Source organism: Penicillium macrosclerotiorum, assembly GCF_028827735.1.
Source record: "Penicillium macrosclerotiorum strain IBT 26536 chromosome Unknown utg000009l_segment0_segment0, whole genome shotgun sequence".
Lineage (NCBI taxonomy): Eukaryota > Fungi > Ascomycota > Eurotiomycetes > Eurotiales > Aspergillaceae > Penicillium > Penicillium macrosclerotiorum.
Window position 1 is genome coordinate 451,196 of NW_026643088.1, and position 21,582 is coordinate 472,777.

General features: G+C 48.6%; 8 protein-coding genes across 8 annotated transcripts; 3 read left to right on the forward strand and 5 right to left on the reverse strand.

Moving 5' to 3' along the window:
- Positions 1–627: 627 nt before the first annotated feature.
- Positions 628–2,367, reverse strand: N7462_009344 (FMN-dependent alpha-hydroxy acid dehydrogenase; the record flags this gene model as incomplete). Its single annotated transcript, XM_057081058.1, has 3 exons — positions 628–1,566; positions 1,665–2,170; positions 2,235–2,367. The coding sequence occupies 3 exons, from the start codon at positions 2,365–2,367 to the stop codon at positions 628–630; spliced, it is 1,578 nt and encodes a 525-aa protein (XP_056929895.1).
- Positions 2,368–4,321: 1,954 nt separating this feature from the next.
- On the forward strand, positions 4,322–5,514 carry N7462_009345 (3'-5'-exodeoxyribonuclease; the record flags this gene model as incomplete). Its single annotated transcript, XM_057081059.1, has 5 exons — positions 4,322–4,357; positions 4,438–4,615; positions 4,670–5,160; positions 5,216–5,406; positions 5,460–5,514. The coding sequence occupies 5 exons, from the start codon at positions 4,322–4,324 to the stop codon at positions 5,512–5,514; spliced, it is 951 nt and encodes a 316-aa protein (XP_056929896.1).
- Positions 5,515–6,535: 1,021 nt separating this feature from the next.
- yphA (tyrosine phosphatase family protein) lies at positions 6,536–7,337 on the forward strand (the record flags this gene model as incomplete). Its single annotated transcript, XM_057081060.1, has 3 exons — positions 6,536–6,744; positions 6,796–6,991; positions 7,056–7,337. The coding sequence occupies 3 exons, from the start codon at positions 6,536–6,538 to the stop codon at positions 7,335–7,337; spliced, it is 687 nt and encodes a 228-aa protein (XP_056929897.1).
- A 348-nt stretch (positions 7,338–7,685) lies between these two features.
- N7462_009347 (uncharacterized protein) lies at positions 7,686–8,138 on the reverse strand (the record flags this gene model as incomplete). The annotated part of the gene is made up of 1 exon (XM_057081061.1): positions 7,686–8,138. One exon carries the CDS (start codon positions 8,136–8,138, stop codon positions 7,686–7,688), a length of 453 nt encoding a protein of 150 aa, XP_056929898.1.
- Positions 8,139–8,255: 117 nt separating this feature from the next.
- On the reverse strand, positions 8,256–9,186 carry N7462_009348 (uncharacterized protein; the record flags this gene model as incomplete). Its single annotated transcript, XM_057081062.1, has 2 exons — positions 8,256–8,867; positions 8,929–9,186. 2 exons carry the CDS (start codon positions 9,184–9,186, stop codon positions 8,256–8,258), a joined length of 870 nt encoding a protein of 289 aa, XP_056929899.1.
- A 661-nt stretch (positions 9,187–9,847) lies between these two features.
- Positions 9,848–11,845, forward strand: N7462_009349 (putative amino acid transporter; the record flags this gene model as incomplete). The annotated part of the gene is made up of 6 exons (XM_057081063.1): positions 9,848–10,783; positions 10,845–11,004; positions 11,056–11,067; positions 11,120–11,324; positions 11,389–11,747; positions 11,811–11,845. The coding sequence occupies 6 exons, from the start codon at positions 9,848–9,850 to the stop codon at positions 11,843–11,845; spliced, it is 1,707 nt and encodes a 568-aa protein (XP_056929900.1).
- Positions 11,846–12,350: 505 nt separating this feature from the next.
- Positions 12,351–14,206, reverse strand: N7462_009350 (uncharacterized protein; the record flags this gene model as incomplete). Its single annotated transcript, XM_057081064.1, has 5 exons — positions 12,351–13,362; positions 13,433–13,473; positions 13,691–13,884; positions 13,942–14,110; positions 14,165–14,206. 5 exons carry the CDS (start codon positions 14,204–14,206, stop codon positions 12,351–12,353), a joined length of 1,458 nt encoding a protein of 485 aa, XP_056929901.1.
- A 5,375-nt stretch (positions 14,207–19,581) lies between these two features.
- Positions 19,582–19,791, reverse strand: N7462_009351 (uncharacterized protein; the record flags this gene model as incomplete). Its single annotated transcript, XM_057081065.1, has 1 exon — positions 19,582–19,791. The coding sequence occupies one exon, from the start codon at positions 19,789–19,791 to the stop codon at positions 19,582–19,584; it is 210 nt and encodes a 69-aa protein (XP_056929902.1).
- Positions 19,792–21,582: the final 1,791 nt, after the last annotated feature.

The following is a 21,582-nucleotide window of genomic DNA, read 5'->3' on the forward strand; positions in this document are numbered from 1 at the left end:
GGAGGAGCTCTAATCGGGAAAGTAAGCCACGTACCAAAACGGGGTTCTCAGGCATATATATTACGCCTATCATGACCCACGATCCACGATAGTCTACGGATCCCCCGGATATCCCCCCTCCCAAAGGTGACTGGCATCGTGGATCGAGTCGGGGTGATCACCAGACCCATTGCGTGGCGGCGCAGCAATTCTGCAGACCCAGAGACCCAGGGACAATGGGGGTTGCTGGTATGTCCAGGGGTAAAAACTGCTGTAAGGGCCAAGTGTCAGTCCTACTGGCTTGGCAGAAATGCCTTCCCCTGCAGCCAAACGGCACAAGTCCCTTAGAATGTAGGTGTAACCAACAGCCATACATAGCACACAGGGAAAAGATTTTGTTGGGATTGAGATTTGAACTACCGGGCGAGGGGCTACATGTCTCGGGAGGCAAACTGGCTATGATGGTTGGCTGGAGATGATTCAGTTATCTGTTCTGATCTCAACATCGTCGATCAAATCTATACTCTCGGAGAAAAACGAGCCAGGATCTATCAACAACTACTGCTGTCTCGGCGTACACAGCAAACTGCTGCCGAGTGCTAATTCATTACCAATCCCAATTGGACAAGTGCCCCCTGCCAGCCCCCCTTAAAGTCGAGACTCCCATTGCCGTCCTTTAGCTATGGCCCGAGCGTACGGGTGCGAGCGAGATGCCGGGACCAGATGGTCAACATCGCCCGTGTGGACTAGGTCCGGCGAGGCCTGGTCTAACGAGGTGATCCCGATGTTTCGCATGGCCGTCTCCAGCTCGTCTTGCATGACTGGAGAGAACATGTATTTAGCATCTTTCGTTTCTGACTTCTCAAGCTCATTTGAGAAAAACGAGGCAAAGGGTCGACTGGTCAATTTGCACTTACTATCAATCAAATGCTCGACACCCTCCTGTCCGTAGTTGGTTGCGAACAGCATACTTCGACCCATTCCCACAGCCGTCGCACCCAAGCACACAGCCTTAAGAATATCCGTGCCGCGGCGAATCCCACTATCCACATACACTTCCATCCGATCAAACACCTCAGGACATCGCTTCTGAATCTCAAGCAACGTGATAATTGACGGTGGACTGGTATCCAGGTTCCGGCCACCGTGGTTGCTCAGCAAGATTCCATCCATACCAGCCTTGAGCGCGAGCAAGGCGTCGTCTGCGGACATCACGCCCTTCAGACACACCGGCTTGTGCGTGTGCTGTCGCACCCACTTAAGATCCTCCCACGTCAAGCCCGGGTCGATGAATCCAGCCATGACGCGACCCAGCCCCCCACCCTTCTTGTCGTTCTGCGCCTTAGACGGCGCCATGGGCACGGACAGGCTCTCGTCCGCTTTCACTCGCTCATCGGCCTCTCGCTTGCCGGGCCAGGCTGCGTCAACGGTCACAAAGATGGCCTTGATGCTCGGGTTGGCAGAGCACTGACGGAGGAGAGCCGCGGACTTCTCTCGGTCGCGGTTGACATACAACTGGAAGAAGAAACTTGTAGACGGAGCCGTGGTGCGAAGTTCGTCCATTGTGTACGATGAATTATTGGAAACCTGTCAAACCCCAGGTCAGCACGGTAGGGCATTGCCTATGTCTGTGACTAGCAAAAGGGCCAGGTCAATGACGGAAGTGACGCGGAATCTATACTCACACCCTGCATAATTCCCTTGCTCCCACACGCCCGCGCAATCGCGCACTCGCCATCGGGGTGAATCAGCTTTGCCATCGCCGCCGGACTGACGAACAACGGCAGTCGATAATCTCCTCCCAGCATCCGGGTGCGCGTCTCCACGGCCCGCACGTTGCGCAGCACGCGCGGTCGGAACCAAATGCGGTCGAAACAGGACTTGTTCGCGTCGCGCGTAATTAGATCTGTTGCAGCGCTGGAGTAGAAGGCCCAGGTCTTTTTGCTTGCGGTTTTGGACGCAACCACTTGGAAGTCGTGCGCATTAATCAGGGTGTTGAGCGGCGGTTTCTCGTTATCTGTGAGTGTGGTTGAGCTTTGGCGAATCGGTGTTCTGGTCCATTCGTCGTTGATGGTCGTCTCGTCCAGCACGCCCTTGAGCTTGTCAGGCTGGAGATTCGCTTTCAGGACGCTGGGCGCGTGGACCTCCGAGTAGGCTTGTGTGGCGTCGTGTCCAGCGTATTTCAAGATAACTGGGTTGGGGGTTTCAGCATGTAGTGATTGGGTGGGATATTGACATTGATAGTGATTCCGTACTTGTAGATCCGCCGGGATGTTCATCAAGGAAGTCAGTGACGTCCCATACTTGCTTATCCACTACAATCCAGCATTTGTCTGGTGTGTTGTGTTCGGATATCTGCTGGGTAGACAGCAGTTTCTGGTTTCCCATCTTAATACGCAATCAACTTCTAAAAGCTCAATGGCCAATGATGCCGAGTTGCACGCCGCAGTTGCCGATTGGGGGTAGATCTTGAGTTTTGGCCGAGATACGACGAAGGGAGAGGTAGCTAGACAGCACGATTGAGTGTCCGAGACGGTTTAGAGCGAGGGAAAGCGGAAGGGCGACGGAGCCAGTCAGTAAAGGCTAAATACTCAGCAAAAGACTGTACTCATGGACCGGAGGCCTGTGTCTCGCGGGGAATCTCCGTGCCACGCGCGGTGTCTCCACCACGGTCATGTCTCCGACTTGCCCCAGAATTGCACCATCTTCTCCCTTCTCAGGCAGAGACCGCCCCAATGAAAGCTTCTGCGAGAAGCGCGATGGAAATTCGATGATCTGGTGTGTTTTGACTGGATAGCGAGTCGAATTTCATTCAACCCTTGATGAGTTTATCATATGTTCATGATCTCGAAAACCGCCAACATTTCGGGGTATTTCGTGCCGAGTCCACCTCTCGGATCTTCGGTTCCCACTTTCCCCGCAATGTTCCCTACTAGACAGAACAGTACCTGTGAGACCCTGAAACCGTCATACTATCGGACTCCTGGCCAACGTACTTTTGGAAATCCATACCAACCCTTGGACCTTTTCATGAATCAACGCTTTCAATGTCCCTAATTCCACAGGACGCCAGTCTTCATTGGAGGAGCGAAAAGAAATACCATGTTCTAGAAACTATGAACGAAACCCCAGTATCTCATAGGTGTAATAGCAATCTTCAATTATAGAAGCCTGCACCAAAGCCTCGCACATTGAAATGTATCCAAGAGTCATTTTGGATTCAATCGTATCAACTACTCGATATTAATCTGAGCCGTGTCCTATTTTTTGACAGATATTATTCTCCGGAAAATTCTCTATTGAGAATTTAAACATGTACAATGAGATTGATCAGGGTGATTTCCGGATTTCATAGAATATCCATCCCTGGTTCTATCAATTGTGAAACCATAGACCGGCATCAACGGCGTATTTCATGTGTGAGACTGGGTTGAGACAATCATCGGGTATCGATACAAAGGCAGGAGATCATCTACAGAAGCAACATGTGGCACGAGCATTGGATGCGCATAGATCGCGCTGGAAATTCATTGGGCTGCTACTGTTATCATGTTCTGCCCTGAATGAGAGCGTAGATTTGCTAGGCTAGAGGCACAGGTTTCGCTAGAAGATGTGGCTCAATCAAAGTCTGGGAAATAAGGCAAAAAGTGGGTCATGGCGAAATATCTGTGATATGTTCCGAGAAAGAGTAATGAATAGGCTCGTACACTGGCAGTGAAAAGCCTACGCCGACAACGAGATAAACAAATGAAGGTTAGTCGGCCCAGGCCCCGGGAGACCATCCGGATTTCTCTCCGACTGTGACAAGATTATGTAACGACAGTGAGGACTGCGCCACACCTCATGGTCAGTGCTCAGCCCAAGTTGTGGCTGGGATTCCGATCCGTTAGTCAACAAAAAAACGTGTCTGAGTTGGGGCAGTTACCCTTGACAGAAGTAGAGTAGGCTAACAACGCAGAGGGAAGCCCATAACACGCATTTCGCTCATGCTTATCACATGCGCTCAGACCAGAGTCTTGAATGCGCTTAGAAGGATTAACACCCCAATCGTTACAAAACAAACGATCGGATTTATCACGATCGCCCGCAATTGCTTCCCCCGTGCCGGCAGCGGTAACCAGAGTAAGCATAGCCTCTGACTCACTCGCAATCGAATCAAGATTGAATTCCGATGCGCTGAGATAAGCGCCTCAAAAAGTAGTGGCATATGAAGCTAACAGTCGCTGCAGAAATTTGTGGGGGAAGTAACTTCGTTTCTCGTGTCCACTTAAACACAATTCACAGGAGAATTAACCAGCAACATTCTGCGTTTTCGACTTCGACAAAGTCATATTCGACCAGTATGGAAGATTCAAGCAAACCTCTTCGATATGTTGATGTAGGTTGCTTGACGTTGATCATCTCACGTGGCTGTCGGAACCCCCAATGGTGCTTTGACACTGACCTCTCATATTTCAGATTGGTATCAACTTGAGCGATCCTATGTTCCAGGGTAGTTATCATGGCAAGCAAGCTCATGAAAACGATCTGAATGATGTAATCCAGCGTGCTAAGGATGTGGGTTGTGCGAAGTTCATGGTGACGGGATCTGATTTAGTCGAGTCAGCACAAGCTATTCAAATAGCCCGTGATCACCGTGAGTCATTCTCTTCATATACCGTCAAATCCATATCTCTGACAACTCTGAAAGCTGGCTTTTGCTATGCCACGGTTGGTGTGCATCCTTGCCAGGCTAAAATGTTCGATGAACACCCCGGAGGCCCCTCAAAGATGATCAACGAGCTTCGAACCCTAGCTCTAGAGTCCAAGCAAGCCGGCCTGACTGTCGCTTTTGGTGAAATTGGTCTCGACTATGACCGATTATTCCACAGTGCGAAGGAACCGCAGCTCAGGTATTTTGAAGCCCAGCTGGACTTGGCAATCGAGATTGGGCTGCCCTTATTTCTGCACTCCCGTGCTGCTAGTGAAGACTTTGAGAGAATTCTAGGCTCTCGGCTTGACCGTCTTCCTAAGGGTGGCCTAGTGCATAGTTTCACAGGTACAATGGAAGAAATGCAACGCCTAGTTGCATTGGGCCTGGATATCGGTGTCAATGGCTGCAGTATGAAGACGGAGGAGAACCTAGAAGTTGTGAAGGCGATTCCGTTAGAGCGACTCCAGATTGAGACTGATGGACCCTGGGTATGTACTTTTATTCCCTGTCCCTGGCTACCATCCACTAATTCCCTTATGCCAGTGTGAGATCCGTCCCTCCCACGCTTCGGCCAAGCACTTGAATGGAGCGCCGGACCTCCCAAAGTCTGTCAAGAAGGAGAAGTGGCAGAAGGGTTTTATGGTCAAAGGCCGCAATGAGCCTGTAGCCATTGCTCGTGTTGCTCATGTCATTGCCTCCATCAAGGGCATCTCTGTCGAGGACGTCTGTGAAGCGTAAGACTCTGCCTCTCTGTAATCGTATAGAATCTTGCTAATTGGGCTTTCAGAGCTTGGAACAACTCCATCAGGATGTTTGGTCTTGGTGAGCGGTCTCTTGATTGATGTGACATGCTCCTTTCAGCACCGTTTTCGGGACTCTCTCAGGGCCACTCACTCTGCACCGATAGGCCTCGCAAGGCTTATATTCTCTCAGGCTCTAGAGCATTCTAACAGATAATCATTTAGCTCACTGCGTATTTATGGGCCCTGCAGTGTGACAATGTTAGTTCAGCGTCTTTGAGTGCCTTGGTGCTTGGTTCTGCGATGCACTCCGGGGATATGTCATACCAGTTATGATATTCCTCTACGGTGCAATTCTTGAAGAAGGCAATCCATCTGTGAAACTTGTTCAGGGCAATGCGAAGCCTTCATTTGTTCGTGGCATCAGGATCATAGGTGGAAAGGGCCTGAGGAAGATGACTATTTTCCGAAGGTAGTGGATGTGCGGGTATTGCTTCATATTGCCTCTTTTTAGCCAACTCGTCCTGCATTATCGCTTTATCGATACGGAAAGCGATTAGATTGTTGTTTGATCTCCAGCAGCCTTTCAATTTCATCAGTTTTTATTTCACTTTCCTGTCCATTATTCATGCATACTTTCTTTCCTAGGCTCTCCCGTTCCATTTCGATGCCCTGGCCATTCTGTTTCCGCTCTTTCCTCCAACATTAGGTACTGCTCTGCTTTGTCTCGTCTCATCGTTTTTCGCCGTCACTCATCTCATCTCCCACTTCTCTGCCTGGTCAAGACTAACTTACGCCCCTAACTGGCTTTGTGCATGTCACCTGCCGGGCAGCCCCATTTTACGGAAATTTTGACCTGTCAGCCTCGCAGTCCTCATCCAGGCATATTTGATGGCTTCATCAAGTTCCTATCCTACTCACCAAGCAGGGCTTTTAACCTCCTTTACACACCTGTACGAGGCTTCAATCACCCAAGCCCGTCAGGTAGATCCTTTATATGGGGAGGAGTTTAGACGAGATGAGAACAAACATCAGACAAGCGCAATTCGATGCAGTCCCTTCTCGCTGGTTAATTCAAGTGAGTTTCCACCCCTCATCCCCCATCTTGCTCTTTAATACTACTATGAGCATAGTTCCATCCTGTGTTCTAGACTTGGCTGCTAATCGTGTACAAGGTGCCCGTGAACAGTTATCGGATGACAGCGATGGATCGCCTTTGCAGTTCATGATTCCCACACGCTTCGCCCAGGTTGTCGACGGTATCTACCGTTCCTCTTTCCCCAACGTGCTTCACATTGACATCCATCAAGCACTGGGTGTAAAGACGATTTTGTGCGTTCTCGGCGTTAATTCATTGTGACACCGAGCTAACTTGATTTGCAGGAGTCTGGTTAGCACGGAATATTCTTGGGCCAATGTGCACTGGATGCTGAACCGGGACACCAAAGTCCTTTCAGTGCCGGTGATCGCAAACAAGGATCCTCACATTAAGACGACTGAGCGTGTAGTGAATATGATTCTGTCGATTCTGATGCATGAGAAGAATCACCCAATTGTGGTTCACTGCAACGAGGGCAAGGTGTGTATCTGATCCTTTTTATGTCAAATATACTCTCAGTTCCGTGTTTTATTAATCTCACTAGCATCGAACTGGTTGTATCATTGGCTGCTTCCGAAAGCTGCAGGGCTGGGACCATGCCTCTATCATAGAGGAGTACCGAGAGTTTGCTGGGGACAAGGCACGTGCTCTTGATGAAGACTTCATCCAGGCTTACGAGCCCCGTCGAGGCATGAAGAAGCAGGCAAGGCGCAAGCAGGTCGCAACCTGGATTCAAGCTCCTGAACGCCTCACAAGCAACACCCCGGACGAGCGACCTCTACTCCCACAGCATGACAACGATACCCTCTTTGCTTTATCTCCTTAAAAATACGCCATTTGAAATTCAAAATTCGGTATGACTATCTACATAGGTGGACTTTCTCTCTGGTTCCACGTTTCACTGCAATGGGCGTCTGTTCCTGTCTTTCCTTTTATTCTTTGTTTCCTTTTTTGTCACAGATGTCGTTTGATCTACATCTGTTTGTCTGTATACTACACCACACATTTTACCTTGCAGGATTGTATTATTAGCAAGGTTCTCTAGCTATGCAATCAACTCTCATCTCCGTCGCAAAATACCTGGTACGCAGTAATTCTAGTTGGTTCAAAATGTTCTATATGCCCATACTTATTGGGCGCGTTTGTATCAAAATAACATTATTGCGCATAATTTCTATATCTCTATAGCTACAAAACCATCCGACTCATCCAAGCAATCCTCCATAGAACCGCTGTCAGATAACAGCATTTCAATATCGGTCAATTTGGGTGCAAAACATTCATCTACAGCGGAATCGTCATATGATGTCGTCTGTGTGGTGTCCGTTGATTCTTCGAGATCTTCAAAACTTATCATGCTACTTTCCTCGGAGAACCATTCGTGATCTTCCAGGTTGGAAAGAGCAGCATGATTGTTGACTGCAGGAGAAATTTCATCGCCAGAGTCAAGTATATCCGTATCCGTTAGATGATCTATTGATGTGGTATACGGGTCGAATAGGAGTTGTGAGACCTCCGCAATATGAGTGTGCTCAAAAAAAGTTGTTTCCTTCTTCATCGTCTTTCCTTTCGGGATTTTGTTTTGTGCAAGCGTCCACAGTGACGATTGGATAGTGTTCTCCGGCATTTTGCTCCGAAGAGAGATAGCGTGATTGGCCTTGAGCATATTATTTATTGAATTAGTTACTAGCTGTATTGAAAATGCCCTTTGATGCATGGCCTGTATCATACATTAGCCCAGAGTTCAGGATGCCATGGAGGAGTCCAGGCTCACTTCACGGTAACTTGGGTTGAAAATGGCAGGAACCAGGCCAGAGAGGGATTGAAGTGTATCCTCTTCAACCACCACCTGAGGAGTCTTGACTTTGCCAGAGAAAATGAGTCGCTGAAGGCCAAATGCCACTAGTTGACAATAATGCTGAGAATAGTGGTTTGTAGCCGTCATAATTCCTTGCGTTCGGCAATTCAAATTGGGGCAAGTCGCCGCAAACCCTGCAATCCCATCGGTCGGGTTTTGATATTTTGTAGTGGAAAAAGTCTGCGGCTGGGGAAATATATGATCTCTGGATACATGTTTTGCCGAGTAACCTTCTTGTAGACTGTTTGCACAGCGGCATTGTGTAAGTTTGAGGGTCATATCGACAGATGACATCGAGAGGACGGGAAGGTCAGGTGGAGGATGTGGTTCCGGAGGGTTTTTCAAAATAGCTGGAACATTCTGGCTATTCTCAGGTCGGGTCTTCTGGTTCCTTCGACATAGGCCAAATCGCAGCGAAGGCTCTTCGGTAGAGCAAGGCAGTGTAGCCCTATCGGGGCTCTCCTTCAGTATGATATCAAACCCGAGTTCTGGCCAAACCTGTATCAGAGGAAGGTTAGCATATTTTCAGTTGGATATTGAGTTAAGGGGCCACACTTACTTTGGAGTTGCAAATTTTTCGCTCCAAGGACTGGACAAAAGTTGGCTTAATGTCAACACCCGTAGGGATTCTAATAAAGAAACACAGCTCAAGCTCGGGTGCCTCTGTAATCCAATATAGTTTCAAAGCTTCTTGTTGGATTGAAACGTGAGGTTCATGGTCTTTGTGCCTCGTGAAACTAGCGGTGGCACTGAACTCAAGCCGTAAATGCGACACCGTAGCATACAGGGTGGTTCGACCCAAATCAATTCGATTCATCATGAAGACACACGATCTTTCTTTCAATCATGACTCTGAGCTTCTAACACAAAAGACTGCCCTTTTTGGTCAAATTGACAATGAGATGATTTTGGACGGTGAATAGGGAAACAGATGGTCCGAGAATCTTCGGTGATGATCAAATTGAGAGGAGGTTCACATGCACATGACCTTATCAAGTTGGTTCGCACAGCACCTCATTCCAGCACATGAGCCTGACATATGGGCTATAGGTGCAGCTAGCTACAGAAGCCAACATCATAAGCTGCAGGCTCATCATTGAATCATTAAGCTGAATGTGAATTAGTAATTTAATATTTTAATGTCATTCTCCTACACTGAAACTTTCCCAGCAGATATATATAGCAGCACCCCTATTTTCATAAACCTTTGCAGTCATTTTGTTTGGTTAAGACTGGAAACACAAGATATTCTTATATATCTTGAATCAGAAATGCATTAAAATCAGATCCATGTAACATTGACTTTCCTACCATCTGTCGGGTGATATCATCGCACGCCTAGTGTGTACCCGTCAACGCGCATTAAGTGGAGCCCGCCATTATCAACAAATAATGCTTATCGATAAAGGTCACGTGTGGCCCCCATAAGCTGGCCTCATGAGGACTCAACTGCTTGATCTCGAACCCAACGGTCAACGATGCCCGGGGATGAGGGAGACAATGGCCTACTGACTGGTCTCAATGGCCACAACCAGTATGAATCTCAGTCTCTGCTCTCTTCCCCCTCTGTGGAGCAGGAGAGTCTTGCAGATCACCCTGGCTTAGCCACTTCGCCTCCAGTTCCCCCAAGCAACAGGCCACATGCAAAGCGCCAATCCTCGATATCCCAGCCTATCCCCGATGGACAGCGTCGCACACCTCGAACAATGAACCGGGTACGATTTGACATCGAAGAAGATGCCGAAGAAGAAGACTACCATTCGGATGGCCATACCCGCAGCCCAGGGAGCGACGACGCGCTATGGGTAGAGGAGGAAGACTACGAGCTCGGTGACGGAGGCACGACTGGCCGACGGAATACCGGGCAGACAGTCCCTCTGCTCACAAATATTGAAGCCCCCAGCGTGACGCTTGCGACCTCAGAAGATTTCTTCCCCGAAGACCACTTGGAGCATGCGCGGCCGAAGAGCGGAATGAGGATGGCGTTTATGAATATGGCGAATAGCATTATAGGCGCTGGGATCATCGGGCAGCCTTATGCACTTCGTCAAGCCGGAATGACTATGGGAATACTGCTCCTGACAGCTTTGACTGTGACCGTTGACTGGACGATACGCTTGATCGTCATCAACTCGAAGATGAGTGGAGCCGACTCTTTCCAAGCAACAATGCAATACTGCTTTGGGAGGAGCGGTCTCATAGCAATCTCAATCGCACAATGGGCATTTGCGTTCGGCGGCATGGTGGCCTTTTGCATCATTGTCGGTGACACAATTCCACATGTCCTCAGCGCCTTATTTCCATCTCTTCGTGAGATGCCCTTCCTATGGCTGCTGACTGATCGGCGAGCTGTGATTGTGATATTTGTTCTGGGTGTCTCATTTCCCCTTTCCCTCTATAGGGACATTGCGAAGGTAGGACCGGGCCCATTGGCTACATTATCTAGGATCCTGACTGACACCGATGGGTCGATAGCTGGCCAAGGCATCTGCATTGGCTTTGGTGAGTATGATAATCATTGTGGTCACGGTCATAACACAGGGCTTTCGGGTCCCCGCAGAGTCTCGCGGTGAGATCAAGAGCCATCTCATTTTCAACTCAGGGTTCTTCCAGGCCGTGGGTGTGATATCATTCGGTATGGTCCCCTTTTTAGGTCTCTGTCTATTTGCATGCTAACAGCCTCTAGCATTTGTTTGTCGTATGTCCCCTAAACGCACCATGATGTGCCTTTATCTCTAACACCTGCCTAGACCACAACAGTCTCCTAATCTATGGCTCTCTAAAGAAGCCAACACTCGACCGTTTTGCTACTGTTACACATTACTCAACTGGAGTGTCCTTGATAATGTGCTTGGCAATGGGAATTGCAGGATTTCTTTCCTTTGGCTCAAAAACACAAGGCAATGTCCTCAACAATTTCCCCTCTGACAATATCATGGTCAACATAGCTCGATTGTAAGACTCCTCTGTCGCTCTTCTCTCATTATTTCGTGTTCTAACTTGTTCTAACTTGACTTAGTTGCTTCGGGTTGAACATGCTCACTACCCTGCCGCTAGAAGCATTTGTTTGCCGATCTGTTATGACGACATACTATTTCCCAGAGGAACCTTTCAATCCTCATCGACACCTCATATTCACAACCGCTCTTGTGCTAACATCGATGGTGCTGGCATTGATCACTTGCGATCTTGGCAGTGTCTTCGAACTTATCGGAGCAACCAGTGCCGCAGCTTTGGCTTACATATTCCCTCCCCTGTGCTATATCAAGCTCAGCAGCGCGACCCGCCGGGAGAAGATACCTGCTTATCTATGTGTTGCATTCGGAGTGGTTGTCATGGGCGTGAGCGTCGTTCTAGCGGTCGCTAAAATTATCCGCAGTATGTCCTTCCGGTTCCTTTCTGGTCAAACCCACACTAAAACGTCTATTTCTTTCCCTGCAGATGATGGAGAAGCTCACACTTGTGGTGCACCTTGATAGGAACACCTGCTTCTATTGATACTCCTTCCCTATAGATCCTCACCCATCTGCACTATTTGCATGATCATTGTACATATATTGTCTCATTAACCTTGGATTGAACCAAGTAATATCTCCCAAAAAGTCTCTCACTTTATGGTTTTTTGTAGAACTGAAATGACTAGTAGGCCATACAAAGTGTGAGCACACTAATTGGGCCTTATACAGCTCAAAACAGGATTATCTCAATTTGACGCTTTCCCCTATAACGTTCATATTTACTGACACAACTAGACTATGATATTTAGATTTCGAGAACCAAGGGTACCAGCGCACCTGCAGTGGCGAGGTCAGATTATTGGGGTATCTAGGGGTGTCGATGGCGTCAGTTATACCATGCTGTCTAGATTATTCTCAGGGCAGGTTCTGAGACCCTTCGTGATTCATTAGATTTTCTTGTTCAGAAAGGATTGATATTGAATATTCCAGATTGAAGTTAGTTTGACTTGTAAAATGAAAATCTTCAATGACGCCGAGGAACAGGTGGAGCAGGACCAATAAGCCTAACTTTGGAGGAAGTGACGTTTGGTTGACGAGACGGGGGCTCCTGTTCTTGTGGGATGCTCCATTTACTCTTTTCAAGGCCTTCCGAAACAACTCGTGACTTCTTCTTTGACAAGGGCGGCTCCTCTAAAGAGGACTCTGACACACTCAGAGACTTGAAAACTTCGATAGACACGGATTGGTTCTCACCGGGCTTTTTTGGAGAAAGAAGCCCAGGGTCCATTGCCCCTGACTTTTCAGAAGATTCGCTATCAGACACAATGCGTGTCGGTGAGCGGTACTTATCAAAATTTCCGGAGCGAGCTTCCATTCGAGGCAGCAATGTTTGGGTAGTTTCTAGGCATGTAGGACTAGGGTGCGGGTTAGTGGCCTCGAAGCTGATTCCGGCCAATTCTGCGATACCAGGGCTGAATGATATTTCTTCATTCTGCTTGAAATCTTCATCTGACACATCGATGAGGAGGAGAACATCACTCGACTGAGGCTTCATAGGAGTTACTGGTGCTGATGGTTCTGGGAGAGTCACCAAGGCTTCTGGCTCAGCCTTATTCTTCTCAGGCATGGAGGCTGCAAGCTCAGATGTTATTGGCACTGGGGTTGTGGAATGAAGCTTGATACTGCTCTTTCCTTCTGACTTGAGGTGTGCCAGTTTCGTGCGTTTTGTGAAGACAGCAGTCTTCTCAATGGGAACAATACGAGCCGAAGACTTTGTGGCATCCGCATATATTGAATCCGCAAGGGAGGTGCTGGTGGATTTAATAGGCTTCATGTCTGCTGGACTTGAAATGGGTATTTTTATCTCAGGTCGGAACGTGACCCCTGGGCGCCGTGTTTGCAGGGTGACCGCCGTCGAGCAAGCCCTTGGAGGAGGGCTTGATGGGGACTCCGAAGAGGTTGGTGACGGGCCAAACGAAGCTCGAGCATTTGCCAAAAAGATCTCTGGTGCCGTAATCTTTCTTGAAAAATCCTCCCTGATATGATCAAAACCTGATTTTATCGATATATAGGGGTGGAAAATGGCTTACCTGGGTTGAGACCTACTTACCCTTGGGACTAACGTTCGACTGCTGTGTGGCGACTTTCTGTGTTGATTTGGGCCACGTTGTACTCCTCTTCCTCTCGGGGGAAGAGAAACAGAATTATCAATATTCAAAGCGGGATCCTGCCTCGATGGCATGACTGATCCACTTTTTGGTAATCTTGGTTTGTGTTAAACGCAGGTTTGGAGGTTGGAGTTGAATGGAGTTTCACCTACCTAGGTAGAGCCACGGCACTCTGGCTTCGTCCCCTTGTACCTACTACACTCCCCCAAATGCCGAGTGACTGATGTGGATACGGGTGGTGGCCTCGTCCACCACCGCGCTTCCCAGAAGGATGATGTATACCATCACCACCGTGCAGAGTAGCCGTGAGGCGAAGGCGATGAGACTGTCCATGCATCAAGTCATTTAAATCCTCAAGCTTCCCTGTATCTGAGACTGTCTTGTGCAGATCTAGATCATTTGTTAGTGAAGTCAATCACCTGAAGGGTTGCGTTGCTGGGTGCGTACTTGACCAGGCATTCAACTGGTCTTTGTTCTGGGCCGCTAAATTGGCCGCAACGGTTCCACAAACATTTGACAACCTCGAAGCCTCGATGTCCTCGATCCGAGCTTGTCTTTGATGCTTTGAGTCGTCAGTGGTGGAAATGTACTCGCGTCGGGCCGTTCCCAAATCCGCCTGTTGAAAAGATCATTAGATATGGGCCACACGAAAAGGCAAGGAAGCTCTCACCATCTGCAAAGCTTGCAGTGTATCAATATTCGTAGACTCCATCTGATTGAGGTGTCATTCCGTCAGCTCATCTTCAAGGGGTAGGAGGCAACCCATCTTGACAACGGATTGGTCTCACTTACCCTGAATTTCACGCAGCTGCCGGTCATCAAAATATCGGACTTGGACTTCTGAAACCCATGTGGAAAGAAGAGATGTAGTGACAATGGCGCCAGATGGGAGAATGTGTGGAAAAGAAGTAGAGAATGGAGAAGAATAGAGGGGGCAGACGCGGGAGACGAAGGGGGAAAACAATAAGAAGATGAGGGGGCAACACGCAACAACAGACACGTCAACAAGAGGGGAAAGAGTCAGTCACGATATTTCCACAGATCGCCGTCGTCCCTTCTGATACTCACCCGTCTGTTCTCTTGGCTTTCATGTCAGACCCGTTAGACTCCTCATGATGTTCCAAAAACACCACAGTGAACCAGCAGAATGAAAGTGTGAGGAAACAATCGATGCCATGACACACATAACACAAAACTTTGAGTAGTCTTCCATACCACTAAGGCTTCCTGGATAGATACTGTGTAGTTAAAAGCTTCTATTACTAGCTACACTCTATAAAGAAAGACACGAGCTTTATTTAGTAAAGTAGACGTTGAAGAAGCTTGTAAAGCCAGCTTCAGCTTTGGGGCTATCTACCACTTAAAATAGGTCGTACATTCGGCTATTCCTATCTCCGCTATCTGAGCTGTCGATATTTTGCTATCTAAGCGTTGCATACCTACGGCAAACACTGGCCTCGAGTAAACATATCTATTTTTAGTAACAATGAAAGCGTGCCCAGTGATACTTGCTAAAATGTTAAACCTTGTGTTTGACAGAGAAAGTCGAGCAGGGTACCCCGAAACGCGTCTTGATTGTAATAATGCGTATATACATAGGGGCTCAAAAGTTTTTCCCGACCCTCACTTTTAATTGCTCCAACAACTACCCACCCTAAATTTTATTCTTCCTTCTACAACACTAATATGACAGACAATCTAGCAGAATCTGCTATAAAACGAAGAAAAAAGGGGGAGCTTACCCCTGAACAGCGTTTAGCAATAGTATATACTGCTGATAATAGTGTATCTAGAGTGCGGCTAGCACGGGATTTTACGTACGATCCGAAGACGATATATAATAATAAAACGCTATACAGAATACTATACTTTTAAGTCTATACCTCGCCTAGGTAGGCCTAGCAAGCTTAGTGATAAAGATAGTCGTTATCTCTATTCATAAGCTCGCCGGGATCCTTTCTCTACCTATAAACGTTAGGATGCTACTTTGCAGGGTAGCGGCCTGTTGGTCAGGTAAGGAAAAATAAATACAATATTGAATCGTTGTTGAATCAGAGAAGAATAGTATAAGTAGATTATTCCAATAACTGAATCTTGAAGAGATTTGGTCCAAAAGAAGGGGCGATTCTCTTTCTATAATCTAAATGCCGTCATTCCGTTACTTGCCGGAGGGATAACGGTAAAGGAATCCGATTCCAATATGTTCTTCTCCGTGAACAAATATCGCCATGTACACGATTCGTATCCGAAACAAGCCGGTCAGCCGGAATAACATCAATGTGGTTATTCGAATTTTTCTACTGGAAATGTATATCTAGAAAGATAGTAGGATATTGTTTAGTGTAACAGATATATATTTGATATTAGGGTGGTGAAAGTGGGGATGGGCAAATACTTTTAACCCCTATGTATTTGCGTGGTTTGGTTGTGTGAATATATCCTTGGATCCCCGACGGGCGATGTTTGCGCTGTTATTCTTTGAGTCTGATTCTTCCCACTTCTCTTTGTCCCTGGTCCGCGGTTTCGCTCCGGTCGGCCACTAACCTGGTGCCTCCACTTTTCGATAATGTTATGTGCTCGATGGCGGAGAATCCTTCGCCCTACTAGTCTGGGAGGCTCTTGCACGCTAATATCTATGTGTGCATAATGGATTTGTGTATCGGTATGATACCGAGTTGCAGTAACCTCTCCCGTCGCCGATATCAGACACATTGCTGCCATAGAATAACCGCAGCGTGAAACGGGATCGGCGACTATACAGCTCCGAGGCTGATCAGGTCGTCTCTTGATATTTAATTTATTCCCTAAGAAGCAGCAGATCGCCTGCGTGTGAAAACCATTCATAACCTGTTGTTCGCCGGTAACGATCCCGTAGTGGCTGCAGCACTAGCGTAGGATGCCACGTTCCCCGGTGAGTCGAAGCAGCAGGGGAATGATAGCCCCACTTGACACGCATCCGAAGCAGCACTAGCAAGACGATCATCCCACGGTGTAGCCTGAAGGCGGCGATCTGGTAGAGCCAGACTTTCGTCCATACCTAGTAGAAATGTCTTTGCAGGACTGTCCGCTACAATTTTTTGTTTTGGTTATCACCCTGATCATGTTGTCCCTGATTGGGTCGTGCCATGCTTCCTAGTTGCTCATTAGAACAATTCAATCAATGTCCGCTTTCTCCGACCAAGTCCTCTTCCATACCGTCATTGCTATAGCCTCTCTGAACAAAATGCGTGCTCCAGGTGAGAGAATTACGTGGTGTGGGGCCACTCACAACCCCCTGTAGACCGTACCTGCTGACTAAGTCCACGACGACCGGAGCAGCAGCAACGAAAAGGGGGTAGTGTCCGAGCTAACAAAGAGAAGGTCATAGGATTGCTGGTCAATGAGCAGGGAAATGAGTTAAGTACTCCGCGCTCAGCCTCACATGAATCATTTGTCCTTGGTCACACCGGTAGTATAGCTTGGCGCAGGCTTCGGGAGAGCCCGTCCGACCCACCCAATAAAGGCGAAGACGCCCACGAGGGGTTAGATGAGATGTGGAGACCCCTGGTGGGGTGGCTTCAGCGAAAGTCTATCTGGATGCTAACCCGAAACGGCCGATGGTTGTCCAGAGTCAAAACAGCTTGGCTAAATAAGACGTAAAAAAATGGGCATGTCGGTCAGACAGAAAAGGGGGGAAATGGCGTGCGGTTGGGGGCGAAGTCCCGATTGGGTGTTCCCTGCTTTTTCCCTGCTCCGACCGGGAGCGTCCCCCAGGCCCATCAACCGTTTGGTTAGGATGTTGACGAAGCGACATCATACTCGATGGTGGGGCTCTTCGCATGTTTGAATGGAGTCATGAGGGCAACGGGAGCGGAGTTTGAGACCATGGAGCTAAATATTGGTGTAGCGGTCCTGCAAGGATGGGGACTGTTAGGCAAATGTCGAATGATGTGCTGGAGCTCCACTGATCCCCGTTTCATAGCTCCCACCAAATAGCGATCTCTCGAAGCTAGTATATCAGGAACTAGTCGATTTCCACCGTGTTCGGCTGTAATAGAAATAGGGAAGACGCAGTACAAAGTCGGAAAGGAGAGAATTTCCTTTGGTTTGGAGGAGTCTTTTTTCAGGCCCACAACAGCACCGGTCAAGCCTAATTCATGTTCGGATCGACACATGCGCGAATGAGAGTGGTTGTTGGTCTAGCTTTTGCTCCTTTGCGCCTCAGCTTTACTTCCCCGGCCGCCCCTGGGAACAAACCTCCGACCGCTAAGTCACAATAGCGAGCAGACCTGTCAATCGTTGGGAGGCCCAGGCACGCTCCCAGAAATTTACTTTCTTTTTTTCTTTTAGCGTGGTCCTCTAAGCGTTTTCGTCACTCCTTCTGACTCATTCGGTTAGCGTGCTTGGTGGTGCGAAGTCCAGCCCCGAAATTGGTAGAAGAGCTTGGAAAGGATCGCAAATCTGGAGATGCTCTCCGCCTGACCCCTCTTGGTCCATCCTAATGAGCCGCAGCGAGGCGTTCGAGTCCTGTTTCAGTGATTGGTTAGTTCCATTCCTCCCTCGTGCCGGATCACAGGGCCCCGCACCCTCTCCTAGGCTAGACAAAAATTAAAATATTTTCGGAGATATACAACTTTACTAGGATGGCCCTTGCATGTTCCTCTCTACTTCGGATTTTTTTTTCTTTTTTCATTCATAACAGTTCTATCCGTCTGGTTCTGTGCCGTTCTACCATGCATTTACCGCCCAGGTAATGTCCCGCTCCCTTTTCATTTATTACCTTCGGTCCTGTTCGGCCTTTTCCTGCTACGGTATTCCGGCCTGAGTGCTTATCTGGCCTTTGTTTTATTCTCATCCTATCCTAAGGTAGTTATCTCGAGTGAAATTTCAAGGTCCGCCCTATTTGAAATGCTTTGGCTACCCTTTCCATGTGAGAATTCCATACCGACCATTTCGGTTGCCTCAATGACGAGGTATCTTGTTTCTTTTGCTTTGGTGGGAAATCCAGTCCCTCCACAACAATTGCTAGGCCCTAATAAGCACAAAGCCCCTGTGGCTCCCGACGAATATTTCTCACCGCTGGCGGGTCGGAGAACGGTCGCTTACACTGGGCCCATTCGAGAATATCTTTAGCAGATCCAAGAATCGAAAACTTTTTTCTACCTATGATTTTCAATATACCGAGCACAAAGCAAGTAATTTTTCACTTTCAGGTGTGACTCCCTGCAGTTGAACACCTTAGACAACAGCACATACATCCTCAGCCGGGGAGTAGAGTCATTGGATCTTCAAAAGTAGGGCCAGGCGAGGAGTGACTCTGAGGGGTGACTTTCATCAACTTGCCCGCGTTGTGTTCTCCTTATGTTCCGGTTTCCATTAAAGGCTTCACAGGTCTAGGGTTATCAGCAACTTTCCACAAAGGAATATCAAGAGGCTCCGACCTTTCCAGAGATATGGCTTCCGGCGCCGTAAGCCAGCAGGATTCGAAATTCGATCGCTCGCAAAGCCGGTTGTGGAGAGACTTGGGGAGGAAATCGACGTGGGTTCTGGTATGGGCTCCAGTATGGGTGTCGATCTGCGTTTGCGTGTCTAGAAAAGCCAGGCTGGTCATGAGCAATGAATGGATGAGACGGACAAGGCGCCAAAGGACCAAGCAGACGAGATACTCACCTTGGGATCATCTTGGATCAAATCGAGAATGGCCACCCACAGATCCGAAACTGCAGGCCTGTTTGTCCAGATCGCATGCCATACTTGTAGCACAGAATTCATCTTTGACACTCAGAGCGGCTCAGAAAAGGAGCGGAAGGAACGATGACAATAGAAGATACCGACCGACGTGCACTAAGAATGGCCCAAGCAGGGAAGGAAACCGTTCTCATCAACGGCAGTGGCAGCCACTTTTATATGGCTCCAGCAGTGTCGGCGAAAACGCAATCCCCCTCCCATTGGCTCAATGGGTGATAAGAGGGCAGCGAACTCCCCAGAATAAGGCCAGATTGAATCAGGCTGCCTATGACCCGCGACTGGTCGTTGGGGAAAGATTGGCTTTAGTGGCGCGACGTATCGTCGTTACGAGGGGAATCAAGACGATATTGTGGGCGTACGTCATGGCATGGAGACGCCATTCTGGCGGGTGGGTGTATTTATGGAGTTGACAGGGGAGGAAAGCTTTCCACCTGGGCGGGAATGCTCCGTCGATACCGTAGGGCCCTGGTATCCGTCGGTTGGCTTCTCCTGGGCTGGGCGTAGCCCACGGCCCTTGACCCACCGGCAGCGCTTCAACGATCGAGCCAACCGGTGGGCCAGCGACGCCATGTGAACATGGAACTTCGCTTGCTCGTGGCGAGGTTGACAGGCCGCATGCACGTCCCCGGCTCGTGAGTGTCTACCAGTGACCTCTGGTGGGCCTCCTGAAATGGGAGCAGTCGACCTCGACAATCCGCGGCTCATTCGATACGTACAGCGTACAGCGAGAAGTCTCTAAGCTCGACCTTGTGGGGCGAGCGCAAGCGCCGATCTTTACGCCCATGTTCATCATCTGCGGCGAGCAAATAGGATAGTCATAAATAAATGAAAAAAAAAAAAATCCGATTTGGCATTAACGACAAGGGCTAAAAGGCCCAAACACTCCTTTACGATGTGATTCGGGATTGGCGAGCGGGGGTTATTGGATGGCTTGCTGTAAGCCCGCAGCAACGCGCTCCAGCTTTCTAACCTCTTTCGATAGCCAGCCTTCTTCTGGACTTCGCTGTACAGAACTGCTCGACTCTTTACCGTTCTCCGAATGTCCTCACTAGGTAAATCATGCTTGGAACGTCCTTCGGCATTAGACCGCATATAGCAACGAAGGTGTTCTTTCCAGGTTTTGCCGGCGAGTGAAACCATTGTCAGTGCTGTGCTTGCAGCCAATATGCGGGCACCTGCCTCGTCCCCCTGGGAGGCTCCAGTTCCCCGGTGGTACATCCCCTGCATGAGATGCCACAGTTCACGCATGCGTGGTCGTTAATGGTCGGACAAGTCTTAATAGACGCACTCGCGCTTTCCTTTCTCTCTTTTTTCTTTTGCTTTCTTGACCAGCTGCTACCCCTTAGTATAGAGGTGTAAAAGAGAGAGGAGAGAGATGAGAGTGAGCGAGTAAGCCTAAGCGAGCGGAATCTCGGTTTAGGGGGAGTATCTTTGGGGTGGAATTAGTAAATACGATCCGAGACGAGGTCCATGCAAATATGAATAACATTCTAGCCTTCGGAAGCTGGGATAGGGCTTCCCGCCGCACGCTACTCCCGAATAGATTAGAGCAGCGCAGAGCAGCGCAGAAGAGAGGAGAAGAGAAAACATAACAGAAGAGGAAAAGTGAAGACGTGATATACAGTAGAAGAGTGCACGATCGTCGCACGATCGTCGCTTGGCCGGGAATTCTTGTGGCTCTTCCGATGTATGCAAAAAGTGCAGACCTTGCAGGGGTGATACTTGAGGGTGCTGATTTGGAAGGTTTTTCAACCAAGAGCCCTCAGTGCACCTGGAGGCCAGGGCACTGCGGTTTTTCTTGTCTATATTTAATTCTTGGCCCATCCAATCTCTCGATTCCCTCTCAAGCGTTCTCTACTATCGTTGATTTATTTTTCATCTTTCCGACTGCATCACCCTCCGCAGAGCTCAATTCGTGACTATGATGACGTTGTTGAGCGAATTTTATGTTTCTCATGCGGTCGCTACCAATACAGCCATGATTCGCCTTCTCGTGGCAGTTTTTTTTCACTGCCAGCTTCATGTCTCGGGCTTCGAAACGAGAGCCGCGACGGCCTGACGGGAGAACTGTGGAAAATTCAGGACCATTTCCGGTGCGAGACCAAAATCAATTTTTCGTTCGCAGTGACTATTTCCACATCCCTATCACCTTCCATCGCTCTTGGCTTTCATTGAATACCAAAGCACTCATGTTGAAGATCATGTACTACTAGCGCACTATTGCCGAACGGCTTCTAACCAATTTTGGATATTTCTACAGTAGGTCGGTCCGTACTCGAATCGTCCCGAAACCGCACCATTCCCTCCGTCCTATACCTCGAAAGTTAAGAAGCCCATAGATCTTTGAGAGACACAGTCAGT